Source organism: Pseudopipra pipra, chromosome 6 (assembly GCF_036250125.1).
Source record: "Pseudopipra pipra isolate bDixPip1 chromosome 6, bDixPip1.hap1, whole genome shotgun sequence".
Taxonomy (NCBI): domain Eukaryota; kingdom Metazoa; phylum Chordata; class Aves; order Passeriformes; family Pipridae; genus Pseudopipra; species Pseudopipra pipra.
This window is the reverse complement of record NC_087554.1, coordinates 39618942-39639310: the sequence shown is the minus strand read 5'-3', so window position 1 is coordinate 39639310 and position 20369 is coordinate 39618942. Positions and strand designations below refer to the sequence as shown.

Below are 20369 nucleotides of genomic sequence, written 5' to 3'. Positions count from 1 at the left end.
TGGAAAAATTCGGTTTTGGCAGGTAGATTCCCAAGGTGCATTAAGAAAACCTAGTTATTATCTGATGTGATTTTTATATGTGTAAGAAATTAATTCTGTGGTGGTTTATTAGTTAAAATTTCCTGATTTTCATTAATCTGTGGGTGTACTGTTTTACCTATAACTATCTCTGCTTACCCCAGTGCATTCCTATCTTCATAACTCGGTAGATATTTATGCATGAGAAGAAGTGGTCTAAATGTTAGGTGTACTTCTATTTTTCTTTAAATAGCTCAAGTGACTACAGAGGAAATCACTCCACTTGTTCCTCCACAATCGGGAGATAAAGGACAAGAAGATTTAACTAGCTATTTTTTAGAAGCACTTTTGAAATACATGGTAATTCAGGTATGTTCTATAGTTTCCAAGCAAACGAGTATGAAATGATTAACACCTCTGTCCATTACAATAAGTATTTTACTTTTAGCACTGCAGATGTTTATAAAAATCCTTTAAAGATTCCTCCCTCTTGCCCCTCCCTCAAGTGTCCTTTGTAAAAAGTAGGTTCTCCTAGAAAAATCTTCACTTGTCTTCTATGTGAAGATTCCTAGGTCTTTTACCAGAGGATCTTCCATCAAATTGTGACATAGAGGAAAAACAACTTATCAGTCACTTCCAGCTGATTTCAGCTCCCTTCCCATTTTCACCTCCCCTTCCCTGCCTGTTGCCTTCAACCAGTGAATCAACTGTGTGCAGAAAATGAAGACTTGAACAAGTATTTAGTCCACAGTGTGCAACTCGGGCTCACACTGTATGTCCTTCCCTTTGTAGTTTGACACTACCATGATCTCAGCCAGTACTTGAAATGCAGGGCAGGGCATGGCAGCAGCTTCTGTCAAAAACTGTGGCCTAGCTGTTGTATGTTATGTAATTGATTTGCTGGCCAACTAGCACATGCTGTTTCTGAGCCTGCTCTGCTGTCACGTGCACAGCAAGTTGCTTGACTGCATGACACATGGTAGATGTTCCAGGGTACTGCCTTCTGGGTTAGACTTGTCCAGCAGAGCCCAGTTGGGCTCAGAAGTTTTCCTTCACACTTTTGCAGGTTTTCTAGAGAAGATGGGCAGTGTACAAATATGACCAATGTTAAAGATTTCATGGCTTCCCTTTATCTGTCCTCCTCTGTGAACTTTACCGTGCTGGAACAATTTGCAACCTCATTTTGTTGCTTCCAGCATCCCCCAGTTTGAACAGAGGTCATCATACTTGTGATCTGTAGGGTAAGCTTATTACTGACTATTCACTTTGGAGAAAAATAGCGTTTATGTTTTTGAAGACAACTGCTCTCTCTGTAGTGAATTGGTAGTATTATATTTAAATGCAGATAAGTCATTGAGACAGGTGTCAAAGGGCTTGTTCAGTATGTGAGTGCTGAAGTTTTGCTGAATTTTCTTTAGAGGCACTGACAGTTGCAAGCTGAGTAGTTACTTCTTTGATATTAAGTTCTGCTAAAGGACTTTGTCACAAAATAATACGTATCGCCCGTTCTATTGAATTATATTGGGAGATGAAATATGTATTCCACTCTAAAAGCCCTGAAAATAGATTGTAATAGAACTGTGGCTTTGAATAAGGAATGGAGGAGTAGAGGGGAAAAGGAAAAAAAAGAAGGGTAAATTACCCAGCTCTGCAGGCAGATGGATCCTTGCAAACAAAGATGGAAACTGCATGTTGGATTTCTTAAGGAGAACTTACCATGCTTCGTACTGCTTACCACGTAGGAAAACATTTCATAATGGGAAATGCTTAGTACTCATCATCCATGAAAGTACATTTGTGTAACTCAACTTTAAAGTTGTATCTTCTGATGCACGTGGTTGAAAAATGTTTGTTTCGTATTGCCAACTGTGTACAAATGAATCCAAGTACTTATTATAATGACTATGTGGACACTTATTAGTCAAAATGTGTTAAAAGAAATTGTTAAAGAAGTATTTGGAGTGGCATGGGTAATTATTCTTCTCTTATAAAACATTTTGAAGTAAAACAGTTTTATTAAAAGCACTGGATTTGGGTTTACTCCCCGACTTAGCAAGGTGACTTGTAAAGGTGGATGTATTTCTATTGGTTTAGGTATTTGGTGTGTTCAAGTTCATTTTGAAGCAATGTTTTGGAAGAGAACAGCCTTTGTTTCTGTGTTGTTTCCTAGCTAGTTTCTTTTTAATCTTTCTGAAAGTGTTTATTAAAACGTATATGATTTTGTTTCAAAGAAATAATTGATGAAATGTCCTCTTTGTAAATTATCTTTCTATTCCACTTATAGATGTTTACTTTGTCCAATTTCTTTTTTTAAGGTTAAGAGTTTAGAATGGAAGAACAAGGAAAACCAGGAAAAGGGATTTTCATTTTTATTCTCAAATTTTAAGAAATACTACTTACCTTCTATTTTCCCAAACATTTGTAAGGAGAGCAGCTTGTATAACCCTATACTTGGTAAGTGTTAACACAGCTGATAAAATCATTACATTTTACTTAATAAGGAAGTTATGATGCAATTAGTGAAGATGCCTCTGCCCAAGTTAAGTTGCAAACTAGACCAAATGCCAGTTGAACAACACTGACTTTATTTTGTAACATTAAGTGTATAGAGGAAAGAGAAAGAGAGAGAAGGAGAGAGATAGTACCAGCAAAAGATAGTCACCACCTGTAGATCCAGCGGCATCCCAATGATCCTTCTTTACCTTGGGCTCGGTGGCATGGTGGGGGACCCAGTTCATTTTTCTGTTGGTAACTTCTGTGCAGAAAGGGGTGCTGAGTCCATAAGGTTTGCTGCTGACTACCAAATCTTTTCACATTTATACATTTTAGCAAACAAAGGAGTTAATGCTTATTGGCTACAAGTTACATAGTTCTCTTATTAATTAGTATTCTAGCTTCTGTTGGTTAAATGATTCCCTTGCTTCTCATGCTAATTAGTGTGCATGCTCAGTCTTTCTCTTCTTTTGCGTCATGGATTTCTTGAGTTGGTGGGCCATGAATCAGTGGTCATGATCTCCCCCTGCCAGAATTACCTTTTACCCAGTCGGAGCTGATTTCAGCACAATTGCTGAGTTGGTTTTATTAGTTTCTTCCTTTTCTTGGGAGTTGTGACAATTGTCCTTGTGGCCCGTAAATTCTGCATTCTTTGTATCCACTGTCAGTGATATATCCTTCTTTCCAGGCTTTGTTAACGTCCCGCTAGATCTTAGCACCTGGACAACTGTGTTACCTTTATACAGTCCAAGTTCTGGGTATCCACAGAGGCATATTCCAGGGTGATTGGGTGGTTGTTGATGGTTGCAGATGCTATGTTTGTTTGACCGGTGATATGCATATGAGCAGTTGCTTCTTTTCCACACAGTCTATCACCGTGGGGATGCATTAACCAGGATGTGCTAACCAGATCTTGCCTCTGCCAAGGCCTGGAATTAGCACCTTCCTGTCAGAAATTCCTCCCTTCTATGGCCTTAACAGTGTTTGAGGCAGGTAACTGTGCTCTCTAACAAGAGAGTATAGCAAAGTTTTTTGCTTGTCATGTTGCCCACAGAGCATTCTCCAAAAGTATTTCTCATGAAAGAACATGTTATGGTTCCTGATTTTCAGTTATTCATTTGTGGAGGCCTCTGACTCTTTCATTAGAGTCAATCTTGCTATATTAACCTGATTGAGGTAAATGAAAGGTTCTTGTAAAACAGTTCTTTAATGTGATCTCTGTTGTTCATCTCAGTTTTGCTCTGAAGAGAAACTACTGCTGCTGAGATAAAAGGTGTTAGTGTGCGGTTCTTTGAGCACATTGGCTTTATCTGTACAGAATCATAGTGTTTGGATCATACAGTGCTTGCTCATAGTTCTCATAGGGCAAAGTTAATTAGATTTTTGTGCCAACTGCATTTTGTTAAGAGCTTGGAGTAGGAAGAGGAGGCTAGAGTTTAACACACTCTTTAAAGCTGATGGTGCTAGAATGTATCTTTCCACATAGAGTGAAATTTTAGGTTTAAGTAAACTCAGAGGTTTTTAGTCCATTTTTAAACTAGAACATTGTTTGCAAATCTTGATTTTTGTTATATCAGGTTTGCATGCACCCATGCAGTGTTGGTTGTAAGCCAACAGAGTTCAAGACTCTTCTTTGCAAAGCGATACCAGGTACTCAGGCTTTAAGCTACCATTTAATTACTTGAAACACTACTTACACAAACACCTCACCTCACTGTTCCTCTTATCTGTTGGTGCAGAATCTCAAAAGCATTAGTAGGGATGTCCAGCCACAATTCCATATTATAAAATCAGGCTGTCAGGGAAGTTTTTTTGAAAAGGTTGTAGTTTCTTCCAGTGTACATATATTTATTTGGATTTCAGAGATGGTTGTTTCAAAACCATGTTTTCTTGGGAAAGATAAACAGTGGCGCTTCTCATCTAGGGGAGAAGAGACAGTATAAATCTAGCCATAAGTAACAGTAGAACAAGAGTTATGTGAAGATGCAGAAGAGATTCAGTGATAAAATAGCTACAAGAAGTATGGTAAGCAGTGCTAAGAAAGCAAACCTACTGTTGCTTGATGTCCTCGAACAGGAAATATGGAAATTATATTTTCTCTTTCTATGAAGATCTTGATTTAGTCTTCCATAGAAGTGTTACTGTAGTCCTCTGTTTTTCTGTGAACCGCAAACAAGAAACTTCCAACACCTTAGTAAAGAAGAGGACAATAGGGAACAAGAAGAAATGGGCACAGATCTCCAGAATTACTGTGAGTGCCTTAAACTGTGCAAAGTCAGCAGCAGTGATGAGGATTTTTGGAACAATACAGTGATGAAAACAGCAGAAGCACTGGTAAGTAGAATAATCTTTTCTCCTCTAAGAAGTTCTTCTCTAGCATGCATCTTCCCATCCTATTTGAAAAGAATCCTGTACCTGTTCTGAATTTACAGCATTTAGACTGAAAACAGGACAAACTGGGGCACTGAGCCTGCTACTCAAAACAGTTCTTATGCTACTGGTGTAATGTTTAATCTAGGAGAAGTCATGAGGTACAAATCAAAACAGTAATTTTAATAAACATGCATTGATACAGGGCTTTACAGGATATAGTATATTAGACTGAGGTTTCTTTTTTTCCTTCTTTCCTGCTTTCCTTCTTTCTTTTCAGATAAATATATTGGTTAGAGTAAGAAGCACTGAGCATTCCAGTTACAAGAAGGCTAGTGTTGTGCCCATGAGATTGGTTTTTTGTGGGATTTTATTTTTTTTGTTGGTTTGGTTTGGTTTGGGGGTTTTTGTTTCTTTGCTCGTTTTTGTCTTACTGTAGTGTTAACAGATGTTAAACATCTGTTGAGATTGAGTTAGAAACTGTTTAGGAAGAACTAGAGATATGGCAGTAAGATTCTAGGGGCACTGCTTCTTCCATTATAGTAATGTGCCTTTCTATGCTGTTTCCAAGCCGTTTGAATGGGCTCCTTCATGTACAGGGAAACAACAGAGTGGCCTATCCTACAGTTTTCTTCAGCTTTTCATTCCTGATGAACCCTTTATTGTCTTAAAAATTAAGTGTGGTCAAAGCTTACAAGAGTCCACCACTATAACTGAGGTTTTGCTGGCCTTTTCATTTTCTACCCTGTGTATGTCTTCCACCACCTACAGCTCCCTGCCCTTTTTGGCATCAGCTCACATCAGGTACCCAGAGGGGGAAGGGCAGCAGGTGTGGAAAGCCCAAAACATTACAGAAAGGAAAAATGGAAAGTTGGGGGAAGGGAATATTTTCTTTTGTGCTGTTTGAGTCAATCTAACAAGCTCTGTTTTGCTTTGGTTTTATGTCTGTGTCCTCATCTGAAGCCTTGATACCTACTTCCAAGATGGACAGAAATGTGAAAATAGAGGAAATGGCTGAAGGAGGATACATTTGAGAAGCAGCTTCAGCACATACTGCAGTTGAAACAAAATGTATAGAAAGGATGTTCCAAGAGGATATCACGAAGCTAAAAGGAGACAATATACTGCAAAGACATGTTTACTGCTTTTTAGTCCTTTTGAAAATACTGCAGCCTTTGTGCTCTGCTGAATGCAAATAGATACCAGAGAGAACCGATTTTTGCATCTTTAATGTGCTATCAGACATTTGCTTTCTTCTTTCACAGACTGTACTGTTATATATGCATCTGTTTAAGATACTGGATTTCATTTTCTTACTAACCTGCTGCTTTCCACAGAATGAAAACAATGTGCTGAGGTTTTTCATTTGCAGTAAATAAACCATTTGTAAACTTTTCAAAAAGTATTGTGTGCATTTGTTACTTACTTAAGTGGATGGTATGCAAGAATCGTGGTTTTTTCCTCTAAAAGTAATGCTTCCTCTAAAAGTAATAAGTGTGCATGTAACTTTGTAGTGTGTTCTGGGAACATTCCTCAGTTTAGCAGCATTGTGATGAGTTTATCACTACTTAAGTATGTGACTGTTGAAATGGCACCAAGATACACCATCTTGGATATCCTCAGTGCTGGTGCTGGATTTTGTGTATTTGTATGGATAACAAGGAAGTCTTTGCAGCAGTCTGGCAGATAGGCTGGCTTCACTTTAGATGCCTTAAAAAGGCTGTCGTAATTTAATTGCCTAGATAGTAGTAGTTTTTCTTTGCTACCATCCAGATAGCTTGTGTATTCTGATACCATAAACTGGCAAAGTTATGCAGAATCCTTTAAAGTAGCTCTTGACCTTGCATTAGGAAGATACGGTCAGGGAACAACTTTATATTGTTCAGTGTGACTACTTTGTCTTCTTTGACTCTCACCGTTAGTATGTTTGAACTGCCCTCTGGTTTGTTAAACCATGGAACATCTCTCTTGCTCGTGTACTTCAGGCAATAGAAGAGTTGAGGCAGTGCTGAAGTACTATTTCTGTCCAATCTATCCCTCTGGATAGGACTGTAATTTTTTATGCTTCCTTCTTTTTGGTCTTTGTTGTTGTTTTGGTTTGGATTTTTGTTTATGCTCTGTGTGTTTTGGTTTGGGGTTTTTGTGCTGTCACTAGATTAAAACTGGGATACTGAAACACCAGCAGCAGGGTGTTCTGACAGCACATATCATAATCTGTCCTTACACTAATATTCATCTTCTTTCTGTATTGGAGCATATCTCACACTTGCCCTTCTAGAGCTAGGATTAGAGTTGGTTGGCACACCACTCCCAGAGAAATGTCATTTGCACATGAAAGTACTGCTGCTGCTTCAGGGTGATAATTAGTAACGCAGAACTATTCTGGACCCTGTCTTGGGTTATGAAACCCAGAAATTACATTTTGCAGTGTTGAGTCACAGAAAAATGCACAATTTTAAAACATTATCCCTGTGTTTCCCCATCTTTGTAGTGTTTTTATCACACGTGTCCATTCTATCCACATTGAGTTATTAAGTACTGGCATATTTTTTTCTGAAGCATATTCAGGAATACTGATGACTCCAGCACAGTAGAGAACTAGAAGCTGTTCTACAGTTCTGAACTATCACGTAGAACATGGGATAGCGAAAATGGAATTGTCAATTATAGGCTCCAAATAAGCACAGTTCCTGCAAGTTCGTGTGCTGCTGGACATCATTCATTACATTCCCTGCAGGCCAGTACAGAAGCTATTGCCACAGAATCATCTTTGAGATAAATCATAGGAAGGTGTGCCTGTGGTCTGTCAGCAAAGTCCAGCAAAAGTAGCCAGTGCAGATGTGGCACTAGGTGAAGCTGCAAAGCTCACATGGCTTTGGAGCAGGATTTCTCTGTTCTATTCATATTTCACCTATTGCAGGGCCAGAAGAGGCTGTGTTTATTGTAGCTGCTGTATACATTTGGGAATTATATATCTCCCATTGTAGTCATGGTTAGATTTGACAATATCTTAATTTTGTATGAAAATAGTTTTCTCGTATAGGTCGTAGTCTAGTTAACAGTTATTTTGCTACTTAGAACTTCTTTGTAATTTTTAATGAAAATGTGAAGTAGTGAATTTGATGAAGTTTATATTTAAATATTGGGTATAACATGTAGCTTAAAAAAAACTGAAAACAAGGAAAATAAATATATTTACTTGTTTAGGAAAAAAAAAGCAAATATGTAAGGCTATAGAAATCACTGTCAGATAAAAAAATTAAAGGTTTTGCATAGCAGATATAACTTTCTGTCTTTTGGACCAAGCAGTGTTGTCTCCCTCTGGGAGAAAAGTAAAGTGTTTTGATGTCTTATAATAATTGAAATTTTCTCTATTGCATTCATTTCAGCACATCTGGGAATGAGTTGTGCAACAGTGAATGCAACAAAACACCTCTGAAAGTTCACATGTATTGTTTATGGTTTTAGGATTTCTTTCTTACACAGAGCTTTCTCTCTGCACTTATTTTTAAGATGTTGTATTTCTTCACAGATATACCACAAATGAGACCAAAGCCACACTATGTAATGGTTAAGAAAGATGCTGAAACCAATGAGGCAATATATTGCACAAAGGAACCTTTTATTAAGGCTCGTGTTATTGTCATTCGATGGTTGGTGTCTTTCTGGCTTGAGCCAAAACCTCATACAGGACCTCATATTCCTGGGATGGAAGGTGAAAATGTGCCAAAGAATATTCAGGTAAAATCAAATGCACCAAAATGTGTTTGTTTTCATGTTTTTGTCTTAATTGTTATGTCAGCAATATGCACTCCTATGATAATTACAACTAATGAAAAGTTAAAAAAGGAATTTCTGAACAAATGTTATGCTTATTAGTTCACTTCAGAACGATCTGCTATGCTGCTTTTTTTTTGTTTCAAATTCTGCAATTTGTTTTTAATCAAATAGACATAAGAACTCTTGAAATACAGTGAGTCCTTTTTTTGTGTGGTTTTTTTCTTGAATTCATTGTACTGAATAATTCATTAAATTATACTTGTTTAAGTATAATGTTTATATGTTATATAAACTATATTTATATGTTATATAAACTGTATTTATATTTTATATATGTTATATATACTATGTTTAAGTTGTATAACTTAAATTGTAGCATTCAATTGTTGTACTAAAAATGAGCTATGGAATATTCTTTAATTTTTATTTCAGAGAGCAGCTGCTAGCATGGCTTCAAGGGAGGACAGCAAAAATGACAGTACTGATAAGCAGGATAGAAATGCAGAGCCAGAACAATCTCATTCTAATACAAGTACTCTAACAGAGAGAGAACCAAGTTCTTCCAGCCTCTGCAGTATTGATGAAGAGCATTTAACTGATATTGAAATTGTCCGCAAAGTCTTTTCTTCTAAAAGAAGTAATGTTAATTTTCTAACTGAGATTTTTCGACAGGTAAAAAACCCTCTTTAAAATGCATGAATCTTGATTATTATATTATAAATTATCGTTACGTCCTGGTTTTCTTTCAAGAGCACTTGATCAGCAAACATTATATAAAGTTCTTCTGTCATCTTGCCTTGAAGGATCTGTCATCTTACCTTTAAGAATCAAAAAGCTAAAATTCTGAAATATTTTCTGTGTAGAATATCCCCAGTTCCTGATTTTTCTAATTTTATATCTTTAATAACAAGTTTGACAGCATTTAACTTAGACTTCACAGTTCCCCATAAACGTGAATGTTTCATCTTTTCATACATCAACACTGTAACTATTAGAACTGACAACCAACCATATTTACATAAGCCTCCTGTGGGAGTCTCCACCTGTTAAAGAGCTGTTTTAGGAGCAACTGAATGTCCTTACCTTGATAGTGTTCATCAGAATACTGTGACAGGTGGCTGTAAGAGGTAACAGCTTCTGCTTCTGACTTCACTGTAACCAGAAACGTTAGCTGAGCATACTCAAAATAGTGTTTCTCAACTGGAAACTACTAAACAAATTTAAACTGAGAACATATGCCAGAACAGAACAAGATAGACTTTCCTTATGCCCCATACTATAGATCAAAGACAAGAGAGTTTTCTAAATAATGGTAAAGAAAAATATACGAAGTTTCAAGTCCAGTGCACAACACTAATTGGTTTAAACAGCAGAAAGCTTAACATTTTAAAACTCTGTTATATCTGGATGAAACAGATATTTTTGAATGAGGTAAATAAATGTCAGAAGCTTATCCATACCCCTTGTATTGAAGAGCTTAGACACGTTACTGAAGGAGATACTTGAATTCAGCTGCCGCTCAAGGGCTTACAGGGTCTAAGACATGAAATGTAGTCTAAAATTATCAATGGTCAATTTAAAAACTGTCCCCACAGTGAAAAATGGCAGCAAAGGCAATTTTCTTCATTCTTTTCACAAAGTACTCTGTGAGTTATGTAGATTATTTAGATTTTATGTGCAGTTCTGAGATCTCATTTACATCATTATTTAAACAGGAGTTTTCAGTGTAAATTAATTTCTAATATGTCAGATGTTGTCTAAAACATTAGGACTGAGTTATTCCAGTCAACAAGAGGTTTCAGTTTTACTAAGTGGTAGAAAGATTGTTTGTAGGGAACAAGTTTTATGCATTTTAGACTTCAGGGTACAGAAAAATGTATATTGAACTTGCTGAAGACTGTTAGACTTGATGAGCAAGTGTGTGACTGATGAACTTGTTTAATTCTGTAATGCATAGCTCAATTCTTTTCAGAGTGATAGTGGTATTAAATGTCTATTTACAGAGAGAACATAAAACTTGTGTTAAGTGGGCCCTCCTTAAAGACAAAGGCAATGAATCTTCAACATTCACAGCATAGACTCAGTAAAACTGTGTGTTGGTGTAGTTTATCTGGTTTTTAAAAAATATAATTAGAATGTTGTGGTCATTGGTAAATGTATTTATAGTTAGTTAAAACCTGACTAGTGTTAAAGGTTTCTGCTCAGTTGTTGTTACCAGTACAGCAGATACAGAAAACCTACTGAAGAGGGCACTGATCAACCATTACATCAACTCATACACACAGTTTATAGGAACAACAATTCTAAAGTCTTTCCAGGGAGTCATTTGTTTTAAGGATACCGTTTTGTAAAATCTCATTTAACTAAAAATAAGATAAATGGCTACCAGTATTGTGTGTCATTTGAATTTTTCTTAGTCATTTAAAACTGGATTAACTCCACTCTTCCAAATCCTCTGAATGGAAAATGTTGTAATAAAAACTTCTGCTCATTCATTTTGCATATTTTTGAGGAGTGTGTGGGTCTGAATTTCAGCAGGCTAGGTGTTAAGTAGATATGCCCGCGTGGATTCTCATCTCTCTCTCTCTCTTTGGCAATGAAGTTGTCCAAGTACTTTCTTGACAAGTTACTTTGTTTAAATCTCATGGTTTTTTCAGTTCATATATAAAGAAAGTGAGGAAACATTTAGATTTAGGAGTAAAATGTATGTTAAGATCCTACAGTGGCTATATTTCCCCCCCCTTATATCTTATAACTTGTACAAGAGCCCTACTTGATTTCAAGTATTGTGACTGGGTTTTGTTTCGTTCTTTTTCTACTCAGGCATTTCTGTTACCAATATGTGAAGCAGCTGCCATGAGGAAGGTAGTAAAGGTGTATCAGGAATGGATTCAACAAGAAGACAAACCTTTATTTATGAAAGAACCTGAAGAAATGATGCAGTGCACAACTGTAGATTGTGATGAAAACATTGACCATAATTCATCAGAGAAAGGAAAAGAAAGAGAAGAGGTAAAATATTTGTGCGACTTTTTAATATGCCAGTAGACAGAGAAGTGGCTTCCTTGTTAGTTTATATGTGGTTTACTTTGATGTTAGAGCATCCGTTGGGGAAAATCAATTGTCAAACACTGCATGAGTGAGCTACCAATTTTATCCATTGTCTGAAGCCTTTTAATGTGGTTCATTCAATTTAAAACTTCATATCATTTTATGAACTGTTCTCAAGTGATGGATTATACGGTATGCCAACATTCAGATGTGTAAAAATTATATACAAATAAAAGCATGAGGAAAATAGTTATTTTATTCTTATACTTCTAAGAGAATTGCTACAAGCTTCGTGAAATATTTTTGTATCCTTAAGGTGCATTTGTCTGCCATTGTTTATTATTTAATATCTATTATATCCTTTTTCCTTTAATATAAAGCCAAATTACCTGTCTATAAATGTATGGGATTTTAACAAAAAATATTTTTCAGGAAAAAGGGATGAACTCGAGTCATGTTAGAAATTCAAACTGGACAAGAAATGGCTGTTATGAAGACACTTTGCATAAAACATCTGAAATTGATATTGAAGAGCAAAATGTACGAGCTGGAGTGCAGTCAGTATTGCAGGTATGAAATAGACTTGATATCTAATTTTATCTAAATTATCTATCAAGAATTATCTGAAACTCTTGCTATCAGCACATAAAGAGTGGAATGTAATGCAATACTTCTGCCAGGGAATCCCATGCATCTCTGAAGCATCTCTAAATTTTAAAAATTATTTTATATGTAACGAGTATGATGATAAATCCCTTCATGGCTAGGCTTCGTGAACGAAGATATGGGAAGGGCTCTACCCACATTTGCTACAAGCGCAAATGATCCTTTTGAATCCCTTTCAGCTCAGCATTTTCTGTGACTCTGTGAAATATTCCTACTTAAATGTTTTGTGAGAACGCTTAGAGACTTTTTTCTTTTATTAGACACTATTACAATATTAGTCACCACACACAAAACATCCACTCCTATAGTTTTTCTAACCTGATTAATAAGGTGTCAGGGATATTTTCTCATCTTTTTCTGAATTTACAGTGTAAGTATTTGAAAAACTTGATCAGACACTACAACACCCCGGTGACACCCTTAAGGAATGAGAGCATTGCAGCAGTTCCTAACGGAAGTTTTCTTAACTGCTTCTAGGAAATTTGCCATTGTAGAAATTGTGTTAATTTGAAATGTTTAATGAATTGCTTCACTGAAGTTGAGGCTATAGAAAATCGAAGAGTGTATAATTTGGGGATCTTTTAAGGTCGTATAAAGTGTGTGCATTTTATGTATAATATGCATATGCACATACATACGCAGAGGTGGGTATATGACTCCAGACTCCATAATATTCTTTTATCCAGCAGAAAATTTATTCTGAGCAAAATAGTCCTGTGTGTTTGCCAGCTTACTATGTGCACTTTTGCTGTGGGTGATCATGCTAATTAAAACTCATTTTTACCACAACCTGAATGATTTTCTGAATACAATTATCTTTTGTGCTGTACACTGTTATATATAAAAATAAACTTTCTAACTGAAATCACTTTTGAATTCAAATATTTTACAATAATTTAAGCTTCATAATCTTTGTTTACAATGACTTTTTAAAATATGAAGTGTTTCTGAGAAAAGAAATAGTGAAGTATCTGTTTGCAGTATATCACAAAGGTTTACACATCCGAGAATGTCTCAAAGATTATTGATGTTGAAGTTTTTTAGGCAGAGGTTCATTTGATTACCAAATATAAGTTCTTTTGGTTTTTTTTTAGCCTGAGTCAAGACATCATTCTAACCCAGTGCTATGTCTCAGTTTGAGAGATTTCCTGGCCTGGAACCACATTTGACTTTCTCTGTGAATCAATAATCCAAGACTTCTTTCTTGAGTTTTCTTTAAATTTAATGCTTGCATAGGCTTATTTCTAGGCCCGTAGAGTAGGTTAGGTACATTAATTGGGGCTAGTGAATATAAAAACTGCATACTAATAGTTTTTAATAATTAAAAATCCAAAGCTCTCAGTAGAGGCAAATTATGACTGTAGGACCAATGGTGTCATGTACGTGTGGATTAAGAAAGATAAAAAAATAATTGAAAATCTAGATCTGTGATTCAAGTGCTTCCTAAACTTACACTAAAATATAATAACACTTTAGTAGTGGCTCCTTTAAGTCCTACAGTGTTCTTGCTTCCCTTTTTTTCATAATTTTCATTCTGAAAGTCCTAATTCACTGTCCACTGAAGTCAACCACTGTGGGGAAGGTATCCTGTTTCCTGCTTCTGGTAAGCCTTTCTGATCCCAGTGGGATAAATGCTTTTAATTTCCCAGAACATAATACAGTCCATGTCATACTGAAGCACACGCTGTGTACCAGAACTGTTTCGGGTAGTTTAACATATATTGTACTAGTCAGTTGCTGGCTTACAGGTGGAACTTTTGTGCAGTGGACTTCTTTACTTTTGTCTGTCATATTAAAATAATCGTACTGAGTAGTTTGTTGTAGCATCTGTCGATGAGAACAAAAATATTTAAATACGTTGAAAAAAATGGGGAAAAGATCAGTCTTACTGTTGCTTAGTCATTACTTCAAACTAACATATTTAAATGTATACTTCTGTGTGCATATGCAGCCTTTTCTGATAAAGATTTTCTCTTATAGATTTTTTTCTTCCTGGTTCTATCAACTGAATCGCTGGAAACATGAAAGTGCTTCAGGCTCGTAACACCCACTCTTTTCTACTTACAGGTTTTTATAATAAATTCTTCAAATATATTCTTTCTTGAACCTGCAAATGAAATTAAAGCTCTGCTGGATGAACACACTGATATGTGTAAACGTATTCTTAATATCTACCGCCACATGGTAGTCCAAGTGACTATGGACAAGAAGACATGGTAAAATGCTAATGCTTTTATCTTAGATTATTAGTTCACAAAATAAATGTGAAAATTTACTTGGTAGTAAACACAATAGAGTGGTATTTGCTATATGAACCAGTTTTTCTAAATCAGTAAATACATGAACATTACAGACAACTTAGAAAGGGGGAGGAGTAGTAGCTCCTAGTTAATTTGAGGTAGCTTAGCCTCAGTGAAAAAAGGAGTAAGTGGGGATATATAGAGTGCTATTAAGGAGCTACTGATGATTTTTTCCAGGGCGTTTTGCTCATGGATCGAAGTGTTAAAATATGGAAACATATATGAAGCTTCACAGCCTTATTTAAAAATAAACAAAAAATCCTCAGATAAGCTTGGATAACTGTTATAATCAGATGTATGTTGTTCTTGACCTGTAATTGTGTACAGGAGTCTGTGTGCTGCGTAACTGTTTTATTCCTTTCCAGTGCTTAAGATGCCTAGCAGGTACAAAGGACCCTGCTTTCAGAGCAATTTCTATTATTTCCCACTCGTTTAAATAGTTGCCTGTAATGAGGTAGGACACTGACATCATTCTCCGTTGCAAGGAAGCCACTAGCAAGGGGATTTCAAATGTCTGATTTACTCCATTTTCACTTGACTTGGCATTTAATCTGTCAATAGTATTTCCTGAACTCTGGGTGAGTAGAGTTGGCACTACATGTCATATGAAGCTTGTCTCCTCTTCTGAGGAGTCAGTTCAAGGAAATTTAGGAGTGATAATAGAAAACATATTCTACTAGATTGTTATTTTGTTTCTCAGTTTTGCATCAATGTAAAGAAGTGACTCTAGACCGTGATGGCAAAGATTGTGCCGCACAAAATAATTGATGAAGTATGGTAATGATAATTTAAGATAGCTAAAACCTGTAATTCACAGGGAAAAAAAAAAGTAAAAGCTCAGATTGAAAATGTAATTAAAACTTTGCTGGTAATTTCAGACTTTTCAAGGTGATGGCAATTGAATGACTTGACGGAAGATGTTTAGAGTGCAACAGGAATTCCTCACTCTTAAGTGTGAAGAGAAGATTGGAGTAATTTCTTTTGCGAGAACCGAGTCAGGCTGTTTGTCATCATTATATATATTCCTGCTGGGAGTGTGTTTGAGCAAATCAAACTTGGTTATTACCTTTAAAAATATCGTGCTATATACAGAAGTATAACAAAATGGTAACTCCAAGTTTAATGCTGTTTTGCAGGGAGCAGATGCTACTTGTGCTGCTTAGGGTTACTGAATCTGTGCTGAAAATACCACCCCAAACTTTCTTGCAGTATCAAGGAAGAAAAAATTCCACTTTAGCTGGAAGACTTGCAGGACCTCTTTTCCAGGCAAGTAAACATAAATTCACTTTAATTAATTCAGCCTTAATTTTAATTAAGAGATTAGATACAACAACCACTATTGACTAGTTTGTCATCTTAAATCGTTGATATGTTACCCAGATAATGTGAATGGCTTGGGTTAAAGATGTAGTTACATTTCTTACTCTCTGTCTTACATTTTAATGACACTATGACAACAGTTTTTGAGGTACTGTGAAATTAAAAAGTTGCTGTCATTTAGTTGAGTTGGAATAACTGATAAGGGTGACTGGCAATATGTGCAGTTTTAGCCTGCTTCCATTGCAAAATTGGCTCAAGTCAGCACAAAATCTGTACCATCCATGCCTAACCAATGGCTTTTTTTATTTCTTAGAGAATTCTGTAGTTCCTTACAGAAAGCTGTAGCAAATCCTTTCAACACTTGCAGAGTGCTGTTGTGGTGGGTCCCCTGTAAAAGGTTCTTTAATAGAAAAAGGAAGAATATACAAGATAATGGGTCAAACCATTTGTTCCTGTATCTTAAGTTAGAGCCCTGTGTTCACATTACACTTGATAATTCATAAAAGTCTGTGTGTACTGAGGAAGCAAAGAATTTCAGGACTACACAGAAATTTCTGTGGCAGTTAGAAGTTTCTTTAAAGTAGTAACAATTGAATGTTGTCATGTTATGTTCACAACCCAACTTTTCTCTATTCTTTTAGACTCTTATAGTGGCTTGGATCAAAGCAAATCTAAATGTGTACATTTCTCGAGAACTCTGGGATGACTTGCTGTCTGTAATGTCATCACTGACATATTGGGAAGAGCTGGCCACTGAGTGGTCACTGACAATGGAGACACTAACTAAAGTATTAGCTAGAAACTTGTATAGCTTGGACCTCAGTGACCTGCCATTGGATAAATTAAGTGAGCAGAAGCAGAAAAAACACAAAGGCAAAGGTAAGACAACACTCTATAGACATCATTTGAATTTGAGCTGGGGTAATGAGATGTTAGGCACAGGATAATTTTGGTTTCACTTTTATTGGTATACTTAATTAGGCCTCTCTATCACCTGAAATAACCCTGTTTCTTTGAGGTAAAGCTGCTTTTTAGAACTACCACAGAATCCTCACATTAAGATTAATTTCTGCAGATAGGCACATATGGAATGTAATTCTTAAAGGTGTGTTGAATTTAAACTAAGATCTTAAAGCAGCTAAATAGTTGAGTCCTGATCATAACTTCTTGAAAATAACAATACTACTCATCTGGTGAAAATTAAGCCATTGCAAGCACAATTGGAATATTGATCTTGAAATGTTGTTACAAGGGGAAATGTAAGGTGAACATACTTTTGTTTGGTACTAATTGATTACTAGTCCATGGTGAAGATAGGTTTTATTAAGATGACCTTGTGGATTATTTAAGAGATAGTATACTTTTAATAATCGGTATGAGCAGTACCTGTTTTCAAACTGATTCCTAAACATTGCAGAAAATACTCTGTAAGACATAATATGGGGAGAGGAGGTGACTATTTGCTTATTATGGTACAGTTCTGGAATTGGTAAGGAACAGGAAGTCTGTCCTCCTCAATAGGGGGCTGGATTGAAAGTTGAAAAACCTGGATTCTTTTCTTAGTTCAGAGACTGACTTTCTGCATGGGACCATTAGAAATCACTTCTTTGTTTCCACTTTTGTAAAACTTTTGTAAGGATAATATTCTCCTTTAAAAAGTTCATTGTGATCTAATAGTGAGAGGCGGGATTATATTTAGGGTGAGTAAAGAAGATGGAAAAACATATCATTTTTAGTCTGCTTTTTATTTCTCTGTGTTCTCATTGATTTGATTCTCCAGTCAAACCTGAGGGAAGGTACAATATCTTAGGATTTGTCAGTGAGAAGTACTCTGTGTTGATTCCCTCTCTTAGAAGTTGTTCCTGTAGTCTATTTCTGCTAAAAACATTTCACATGCTTCTATGCTTCTCATCTTGAGCAGTCATTATTCACACTTCTGTTTTTCTAGTGTGTGGCAAGTGGATGAAAACACATTTCTCTGTAGTTGACCTTGAGAGACTGTTTCAGACCATGCATTTTTTGTTTTCCTATACCGTACAGCTTTCTTCTTTTACTTGCTAAAGACACAGTTAAAAAAAAAGTCTGATGTGGGATAAGAATATTTATAGTTATTTTAATATATACTTTAAAAAGTATTTTGAATAATCTGTATCACCCATACCGAGCTACAAGAGAAAAGTTTCTTAGCCTTTGGTAATGGAGTTCCAGAGAAAACCTCCATTGCTAAATGTGAGTCGCAGAGCTAAGTGCAGCTTTGGAAGGAATAGATAACATACAAATTATGCTAAATTTCTTTGGCCCTGTTTGTTTGCTCATAATAATGAACACGTTGGACTAGGGCTTACTGTCCAAGAAGTTGTCCTTTTAATGACTGTAATTGTGTCATTTTGGATGGATAAGGCCATACGTTGCAAATGCTTTTCACTTTTGTTTTTTACATAGTATTGTTTTTGTTACGTCCTCATATGAGCTTTATTTACTTAATATAAATTTCAAATCTGAATTTTTTCCATCTTACTACAGTATTTTTTGTCAATTTCCAAAGAGTGTTGTTCTCTGAGCCCATCATCCCATTTTTTTGCTTTTGCATTTTGTGTAAAAATATTCTATCATAATTATTTCGTGTTCCTCAATGTCACAAAATTATTTGGAAAAACCCCCACAATATTAATGCTTTGAAATGTATGATTTTGTGTGTATTGTCTAGTAGGAATAGCAAAGGAAAAGTTATATATTTTATCAGACTACAGCTTTTGTAAACTCATTTTTTTGGAAAATAAAATTACAGTAGTTTAATAGAACCAACACTTCTGAAGAAGTTTGAGTATCGCCCAGTGTTAGTGCTGGCTGAGCTTTTGAAATAATGCTTGCTTTGGTAACATAATTTGTTCCATCCAGCTTTAAAACTCTTTGAAAGAACACAACTGCAATTGTCTGGCGATACCAGATTAGAAGTGAATAGATTTGCAATTCTGTTTTTGCAGGAGTTGGGCACGAATTCCCGAAGTCTTCTGTCGATAAGTCCTTTTCTAGAGGCTGGAGCCGTGATCAGCCTGGACAAGCACCAATGAGACAACGCAGTGCTACAACCACTGGCTCTCCGGGAACAGAAAAGGCAAGAAGCATAGTACGGCAGAAAACAGTTGGTAAGTATCTGTAAAAGCTGATAGAAGTGACATTTGAGAAAGGGTAAGGAATTAATAACTGACTTCTGTAGCAGTGTGGATAGCTTCTCTCCACAAAGGTATACTATCTATAATAATTTACACATAAGTTAAATGTGTAAATTATGCACCTTTATGTGCTTTGAGGGTGGCTGAATAACTTGTGTTTATTAGAATTACAGTTACTGGAAATGCAAATAATACATTTGATACATTAATTCTTAGTGAGTTTGATCACATGCCTAAGCTGGCCTGGAAAATAATACCATTGTGTGTGTATGAAGGAAAATGGTTTGAGCAATGCTGCAGATAGGTGGGTCAGAGAAGGTTTCTGAAGTGTGTGTTTTCATAAACTACACAAGATGGGTTGAGTTTTTTCAAACTGTTCAAAGGAAAGCATGAAAAATATGTGTATGTCTGCATAGTTTATAAGATACGCTGTCTTTTACTATGCTCTGAATATTGCAATAATGAAAGATTGACACGGATGTGTGCAATTCTCCATTTCTGAAATCATCTATTTCTCAATTTTATTACTTGCAGATACTCTTTACTGTGTTAGAAATGAGTGATGCTGAGCAATGCTTTAGGTGAACTCCTCAAAAGAAGACTCATTTATGTTCATATAATTTGCTTAGACTATGTTAACATGAACTGGACTATGAATTTCTTTACACTGTTGTCTCATCTTGATGATCTTAGTGCTATTCCTTATGTGAAGGAAAATTAAGCTGATTTTAATTTTTTATTTAGAATAAGAACCTTTAAGGAATATCTCTTTTTTTACTATCTCTGTAGTAGTAGTGGCTTTGGTCATTGTGTGTTGTTACTTCAATGATACTTCTTGGAAGTAGGTACATTCTGACACAGTTTTAGAAACTTGGGATGCATATTGGCCACTGAATATATAATTGTGCTACCTTTTCAGAAACGAACATTTTCTTTCTTTTTCCAAAAATATTTGCAATTAATTTTTTTAAGTCACAAAGGTTATTTAGACAAAGGTTTTATTTGAATATTCTTCAAAATTCTTCATTTTAAAAATTTGTTCTCTCCTAAGGCTCTTGTTGATTTGAGAGAATTAATTGTCCTGTAAGCCATACAGAAATGAGAGAAAAGGAAATCATTACTCCAAAATTTCCTGTCTTTTCTGCACATTCAGATGCTATACAGCTTTTCCTGTATCTCATGCTGACAGCACATAGCT

General features: G+C 35.8%; 1 protein-coding gene across 15 annotated transcripts in view; it reads left to right on the top strand.

Moving 5' to 3' along the window:
* The window catches only part of RALGAPA1 (Ral GTPase activating protein catalytic subunit alpha 1), a 135855-nt gene that overhangs the window by 17638 nt on the left and 97848 nt on the right, over positions 1–20369 (top strand). For all 15 annotated transcript variants that reach the window (XM_064658609.1, XM_064658608.1, XM_064658607.1 and 12 more), the window contains exons 7-16: positions 272–387; positions 2334–2472; positions 8414–8622; positions 9094–9333; positions 11485–11673; positions 12145–12282; positions 14446–14594; positions 15815–15944; positions 16640–16877; positions 18983–19144. In XM_064658609.1, coding sequence (XP_064514679.1) covers positions 272–387; positions 2334–2472; positions 8414–8622; positions 9094–9333; positions 11485–11673; positions 12145–12282; positions 14446–14594; positions 15815–15944; positions 16640–16877; positions 18983–19144 — 1710 coding nt within the window. The remainder of the gene's footprint in view (positions 1–271; positions 388–2333; positions 2473–8413; positions 8623–9093; positions 9334–11484; positions 11674–12144; positions 12283–14445; positions 14595–15814; positions 15945–16639; positions 16878–18982; positions 19145–20369) is intronic.